This window comes from Bidens hawaiensis, unplaced genomic scaffold (assembly GCF_021521415.1).
Source record: "Bidens hawaiensis isolate Kalapana, Puna unplaced genomic scaffold, B.hawaiensis_p1.1 tig00019721_1, whole genome shotgun sequence".
NCBI lineage: Eukaryota > Viridiplantae > Streptophyta > Magnoliopsida > Asterales > Asteraceae > Bidens > Bidens hawaiensis.
This window is the reverse complement of record NW_027492997.1, coordinates 287,625-295,144: the sequence shown is the minus strand read 5'-3', so window position 1 is coordinate 295,144 and position 7,520 is coordinate 287,625. Positions and strand designations below refer to the sequence as shown.

General features: G+C 38.6%; 1 protein-coding gene across 1 annotated transcript; it reads right to left on the bottom strand.

Moving 5' to 3' along the window:
* Nucleotides 1–361: 361 nt before the first annotated feature.
* Nucleotides 362–1,417, bottom strand: LOC143559178 (putative serine/threonine-protein kinase PIX13). Its single transcript, XM_077047842.1, has 4 exons — nt 1,349–1,417; nt 1,102–1,266; nt 877–988; nt 362–669 (listed from the first exon to the last, which is right to left on the bottom strand). The coding sequence occupies exons 1-4, from the start codon at nt 1,415–1,417 to the stop codon at nt 362–364; spliced, it is 654 nt and encodes a 217-aa protein (XP_076903957.1).
* Between the last annotated feature and the right edge of the window lie 6,103 nt (nt 1,418–7,520).

Here is a 7,520-nt window from a genome sequence, read left to right as displayed (position 1 = left end):
AATTTGTATCAGGTTCGGCTATAGGTCACCCTAAATTGTACGTTTGACCGATAATAGGTCCAACATTCATTTTCATTATTAAGACACTCATTCAGAATGAACAATTGATTGTGTGGAAGCGAGGAGTATCACATCGGCAATATTAACCATGAGTCATAATTTAGATTATTAAAATTCAATTTGAAAAGTAGTTCAAATAATGAAATTACCATATTTATTCACAAGTTCTAATTGAATAGTTTTTAATTAAAAAGTACATGCATACCCACGTCATGTGATATTTTACTAAGAGATTGTGTACAGACAAATATTTTACAACAATTATCACCCCTCACTTAATAATTTGTCTTAAGGTTACCAGCTACTGAAGAGCATATATTTGTTCCAAATTCTGCAAGACTTCTTCACTTGAAGGCCTATACTTGGGATTTATTGCGATGCATCTTAATACCAATGCAGCGCATTTTAAAGCACCTTTCATGGGGTAGTTGTCTTCTAGACGTGGATCCATTATTTCCTTTAGTTTTTTTCTCTTTGATAGGAATGGAATTGCCCATTCCAACGACGACTTCCCTTTTGACCGATTGCTATCTATTGCCTTTTGGCCTGTTATACTTTCTAGCAACAACACTCCGAACCCATAGATATCAGCCTTGGTACTCAAATGCCCTATAAAATTAAGGGTGTTTAGAATCGCAAGACTATGATGTTCAGAGTTTATAAACATTTTGTCTTTGACCGATAGGTGACAAATTGAAGGCATTGACTTTTGCATCATGAAAAACAAACGATTCTTGTAAATTAAAAAACTGAAGACGAAAAGTGACAAGCATTAAAACAAAAATGTTTTGATTTAAATACAAATTACTAACACACCAGTTGTGAGATACTCTGGGGCTGCATATCCATAAGTTCCCATAACTCTTGTAGTAACATGTGTTTCCCCGATGTCGGCCAACCCAAAATCCCCTAGTTTTGCTTTAAAATTCTGGAATAAGAAAGAGTAAAATAAGTGGTTACCTTTTGATATATGGCATAAAAAGTAAAATATTACAGTGCTTTGTCACCAACATCAATCTTAAATGGCTTAAGAGTACATACATCATCCAGAAGTATATTAGAGGATTGTAAGTCACGATATATGACATTTGCCGAATGCAAATATGTCAGTCCACGGGCAATTCCTATCATTATCAAAAGTCGTGTTCCCCATGAAAGTCGTTCGGCCGTATCTGGTGCATGTGCAAAACTATTAATCTTACCGAACTAATCAATTAGAATAATATAGCAATTAAGAAAAAAAATTAATGAATAATGGTTTAGAAATTAAGATCCTAATATAGTCTACCTGTGAATAAAAAGTGATCAAAACGTTTGTTGGGCATGTGCTCGTAAACAAGCAAGCGCTCACGTTCATCTTTTTTGCAGTATCCCAAGAGTCTAATAATAATAGGATGAGCCAGACGTACTAGGAAGTTCACCTCTTTCTGAACTCACATAATTTTAAGCTACATTAACAGAAGGATTAAAAATTGTTCTATCTACGAAAGAGATTCCTAAGATGCATTCACAAAATAAAATCCAGAAACGAAATAATCATGTTACTATGTAGAATCTTTCTATTTAGTTTTTCCATTCTGTTTTACATTAAGGCATATACAAGGAGAAATTTTCTTAATGTGAGATAATATAAGTTGGATAATATGACTCAAGCTATTATATTGTTATTTTCTTTGCTTGAGAGTTGGTCTGGAACTGTAACGACCATTACTAGTTCTATGGGGGGGGGGATTGTTTGACATTTGAGGGGGTCCGAGACAATGTGCTGGGTGAAGACGTTCGCTGGAAAAGCACGAGTGGTGGATCATCTTCTGATATGTTTTATGCAGGCAGGGGAAGGGAAAATAACAGGAGCAGTGGGAGTCAGGGAGGAGTTCGTCTAGAACTTGGAAAAATGTGAAGTGCTTGAGGTGTAATGAAGTTGGACATGTTAAGAGTGAGTCCAGACAGATTACATGGAATGGCTACTGAGGTGAACAATGCTGAACAGGTTAATGAAGGCGTTAGTGATGACGAGGCATTATTTTGTAGTGCTGATAGCATGGTGGACTCATGGGTCATGAATTCCGAATCTTCGTTTCACGCTACGCACAGCGGGGAGATGGTGAATCTAAAGGTTGGTAACTTTGGGAAGGTATGTATTGCTAATGGTGATGTTTTTGACGTTACGAGCATGGGGGACGTTAATTTGGTAACTCCATTGGGAACCGTTTGGAACTTGAAGAATGTTAGGGTAATTCCATCATTGAAGAGAAGGCTTGTCTTTGTTAGTGAACCGGATGAACCAAGCATGGAAATAAAGTTCGGTGAAGGTAAATGGAAGGTAACTAAAGGTAGTATGGTTATTGCTCGTGGAAACAGATGTGGTTTATGGTGGAAGTACCTACTGAGGGAAGTAGGGCCGTCCCTCAAAACAAAGTCGGGTTTCCTGAGTCGAAGGGGCAAAATAAGGTTCAATTTGCAAGAGTGGAGCCTCGCGCCAAGGTGATTCTAGTTGAGCGGGGTCGGAGGTCTAAAACAGGTAAGGGTTTGGTGACAATGGTAGCGCGGGTTGTGTTTCGGGAACAGTTACAAAACAACGTTGGGTTTTAAAAACCGTTTTTCCGATTGATAAAATCTCTCCTAGAGAACTCTTGCTAAAAGAGGAGAGTGGTAATGGTTCTTGGGTTATCTCTGGAACCGGTGGATCATGCGTATCAGTTGAGATAGAGGACGGATCAGTTTTGGCTGATGAGTTGGAGCTCGGTGGAGCTTCAACTGGCCCTTCTGGTACTTGATGTTGAAGGGGTTGCTGCAATTAGGAGGTAAGTCTTAGCTCATTTATGCGAACTAGAAGCTTGGAAAACTTATTAATAAAGATTGATGATATTACTGATGACTGGGTTGCTTTGTACTTGAATGGTGGGCTAGAGTTTATCGCAAGGCCTTCAAGTGGGAGATTGTCAGGATTAGTGAAGGCCTTTGTTTAGGTCCGTTCGTTGGTTGACGATTAGAAAGACAAAAGGGGACGGTCCGTTTAATTATTGAGGATGGCCCATTTGGAGTTTTCTTGGTTCCTACTCTATTAAACCTAATTGTTATCTATAAATACCTAGTCACATATTGTAATATTTTGTACCGTGCTTAATAAAAATACCCTGGTTGCAGCCTATGGACATAGTTCGCCTTGCCCAAACCACGTAAAATCTGATGTCTCTTATTTATTGCTTTCGTTTGTGCGTGTGTGTTTGTGTTTCCGCTGCATACCAACTCTGATTAATACCTTACATTAAGATACTTTTACTTGAACCGTATGCAAGTTAGTGGAGCCCGAAAGTAAATTGGTTACAAGATGGTGCTTAAGGCACCTACTAGAAGTAGAGTATTTGAATATTATGTTTTTCTGTCGAAGATCAAAATCAAATTTATGGCCCCCATAGTTGAATGTAAGTTGATGAACATTTGGTGATACTTACGAGCCATTCAGCATGCCCTTGAAAGCCTTTTTGATTGGGCCTTTTAACCGCAATAGCAATTTCAACACCTTGTTTTGAAGGGGCTAATGATAGGGTTAAAGCAAATTATAGAGAAAACTAGAAAGAGAGGCTAAGGTTTATCTCCAAAACATAACATTTATTCAATAATACTTTAACTTAAATAGAGTTCGACTTACAGTAGCAACCCAAACAAACAAATAAAAACATAAATAGTCCTTGAACTTGATATTAAAATAAATAACGTAACAATACTTCCTCCTTAACCATCTTTTTGCCCTCAAAAAGTAATTCAAGGAACCTTGTCTTCATCATCTTCAACAACCCCATTTGGTGCTTGATCTTCACCATCTACCACTTGCAGTATATAGAGTTGTCTTTTCTTACACTTGTGGCCCGGAACGAACTTCTCGGTACACCAAAAACATTCACCTTTTGCCCTTTTTAGCTCGAGTTCATCACTCGTCAAACATCTCGAGCTAAGCGTTCCCGGTTTGGAAGTCGGTGGCACGGTTGTTGGAGTTGGTAGCAAGGGCAGTTTTGAAGCATTAACCGGGGGAGGGGGTTAATTTTGGTATCTTCACGGTGCGAACTATCCTCCACATCTTTAAGTCGATTCATCAGGCTCGTGTTGTTGATAGTTTGAAGCCTTGCTAACCCATATGCCTCGTGTAATGTTTGAGGCTTGAACATCTTTACTGGCCCTTTTATTCCCGGCTTCAATCCTTTCACATATAGGCTAACGGCATATGGTTCACTAATGGTAACCTTATTAAGCAAGCGATCAAAACCTGAATTAAATTCTTGTAGGCCCTCGATGTCATCAGCAATTTGGACAAGAGATGCTATTTCTTCCATTGCATCTTCAAACATAGCGTTTGAGAAACGAGCCAAAATGGCCAAAACATAGTCTTCCCATGGTAGTGTAGCCACGGTAAGCCCACATGTCCTCATATACGATTGATGCCATTCAATCGTATCCCCCTCAAGGTGTATAACCGCATGCCTTAGTTTGAGATTTGTCGGTGTCTCGTCGATTGTGAAGAAGTGTTCATAGCGGTAAATCCAACCTTCAACATCTAACCCCGAAAACTTAGGAAACTCTACCTTTCCGACCCGCGTAGGCCGAAAACTTAGGAAACTCTACCTCCGTTGCCGCTGAGACTGCCGCCGCCGCTGAGACTAACGCCGCCACCGCCGCTGAAACTGCCGTCGCTTGAATGCTCTTAAGATCTCTTCTTGTTGCTTCAGAGATTGCTCCTGTTGTTTCATGGACTGCTCTTGCTATTTCATCAGTGCAGCTAGGGTTTCTTTTAGATCTGAGATGGCCTTGCTATGATCCTTGAGAGTATTGTCAACTTCTTAATTCCTGGTGTTAGTCATGGTGATATGAGATATGTCAATAAGGATCGGCTGTAATGCTCTGATACCCTTGATAGTCAAAGAAGATTATAGAGAAAACTAGAAAGAGAGGCTAGGGTTTATCTCCAAAACATAACCTTTATTCAATAATACTTTAACTTAAATAGAGTTCGACTTACAGTAGCAACCCAAACAAACAAATAAAAACATAAATAGTCCTTGAACTTGAAATTAAAATAAATAACGTAACAGCTAACGTGTTCTGCTCGACCCAGCCTAAGAACACCATCCCAAAACCTCCCCTGCCCAATAATAAATTTGGACTAAACTTCTTCGTAGCCTTTTCTAAATCATCAAACGTATATTCTTTCAGACCTGGGTTTGGACTTTGGAATTTAGCACAAACTTCTTTCATCTTCGAAAACATACTATTGTCCGAACGAACAGTATTACTAGCAATTCTACTGTTGTCGTTGATGTTGCTTGATAACTTCGAAACACCATGGACTGAAACAGAACACAAAGAGATTATATACATGCAAGTTTAAGCTTTAAATCGCCACAAAAAAATGTTTATTCAAATATGCATGATTGTTGGAAAGTAACTGGGTCGAGCAAAATTTCGTTACCACGCCCACTAGTTTTTGTAAGAGAATTTTATACAACTTTTGTAGGTAATGCAGAGTCTCTATACTAGCATACATCCTCCTACACTCTAGGCAAACCAAAAGAATACATCACTAAAATTTCGTTACCATGTCCACTAGTTTTTGTAAGAGAATTTTGCCCGGTTAGAACACTAAAAGAAAGTATGTCCTCTAGAACGTCTTAAACAAGCATCTCACTGCAGATGAATCCCATATAACACTAACTAGCAACATTTGAATGCTATTCCATCCTATACTTGGGGTAAATCTACAATTTCTCGCGTCCCAAGAAACTAATATTTGAAAAGAGGGATACACCTAAATATTAAGAATATATCAAAACTATTCAAGAGATACCATAGTTTTCTTCGTTGGAAGCGAATGGAAGCATATCAACCATTTTACCAAAAAAATGTTCTACTGCCTGCAGGTTGCATAATGAATCTCTCTTGTATGTTCAGTGCATTCTCAAGACTGACGACAACCTCGACCATGGTAGGTCGTTGCTTTGGATTGTCTTGCAAACATCTATCGGCAAGTTTAACAAATTCCTTCAAACATTTAGGGGATATTTCATCCCTTATATCTGAATTAATTATTTGCTTTAACGTCCCTTCTTTGATAGAGTCTTGAACCCATCCCACTAAACTCCATTGGTCCTCGTCGAGAGTTACTAAACCACCCATCACTTTGTGGGATGTTATTGTTTAGATATGTGTTTAAAAACCCATATATTTCTATTTGGATAACCCTATTATTCTATTAATACGATCAAATTGATTACAATAAAGTAGCTGGTAAACGGGCAACAAGCTGCACCGCAACCCCCTTTTGGATAGCAAATCCGACTTAGGGCTGTTCATGAGTTGAGCCAGAGTGGTTTCTAGCTCGAGCCCGAATTGAACGAAGCAGCTCAGCTTGGGTAGATTTTGGCTCGGTTACAAAAATAAGCCAGCTTAGCTCAGGTTGAATCAAATCAAGTTCTTTTAGCTAGTTTTATTCAAGCTTTTTATCGAGCTTTTTGAACAGCACCTAAATCCGATTCTACTAAAAATAAAGCTTTGGGTCTTAGAGGCCGAATATAAAACTACCCGGTGAACCGTGGTTAAAAATCATCATCATCATCATCATCATCATCATCATCGTACTCAGTATATCCCACCAATAGCAAAGCTATAGTAGCGTCTGAGGAGGGTAAGACGTAGACAGCCTTACCTCTACCCCGTAGAAATAGAGAGGCTGCTTCTGGTGAGACCCCGCTCGTGAACCGTGGTTAAAAATCATAACCCTATTTTGATTTCTGATTATATTTAAATCGCATTTGGCTAACAATAAGTCGATAAAAATGTGCCATGCATCAATGAAATTGAATTAAACTTAAGAAATTGGCAAATAATAAAAGACTCAGATAATGAACAAACCAGGGTGTGATTGAAGCAAGGTTGTTACTGGAGGAATGTGCACGGTAGGTGATACGACACCGTTTTCGAAGAGAAACAACGGAGCAGACATCTGTAGTACGAATTTCGAAAAACCCTTTGTTTCTAGCAAAAACCCATTCAAGATTTATGCGGGAATTGACCATCAAATAACACAAAGAAAAAAGATGTAAAATGTTGGTCTAAAATATTTATTGGTTTGGTTATTTATTTATCGTATACCGGTTTTTATTAATCCCAGCTATCATCTTTTGGTCATTACCGGTCCCCACTAACGAATTGGCTGCTGACGGTTCCAACTTTTAACGTATTTATTTCTAACGGTCCGTGACTAACAGAATCCTAACGTCGTTAGTTTTAGGTCGCCGGAAAACTCAATTTTTTTCGAAAACTTAACATTTTCGTCTCAAACATCTTGGTAACTTTGTATCGGACATTTATAAACCTTTTTCTAGTAAAATACCCAATTATTGAGGTTGCCGGAAACCATAGAACCATCGTCGGAATCGGTTGATGGTGCTCAAGTGGTGATAGTTGGT

What these genes read in the sequence shown, in the direction of transcription:
- LOC143559178 (XM_077047842.1), bottom strand. Translation starts at nt 1,417, where the DNA reads ATGAACGTGAGCGCTTGCTTGTTTACGAGCACATGCCCAACAAACGTT. An exon ending in TGATCACTTTTTATTCACAG is followed by an intron (nt 1,267 to 1,348) that starts GTAGACTATATT and finishes CTAATTGATTAG; the next exon opens with TTCGGTAAGATTAATAGTTT. An exon ending in CCCAGAGTATCTCACAACTG is followed by an intron (nt 670 to 876) that starts GTGTGTTAGTAA and finishes TTAATTTTATAG; the next exon opens with GGCATTTGAGTACCAAGGCT.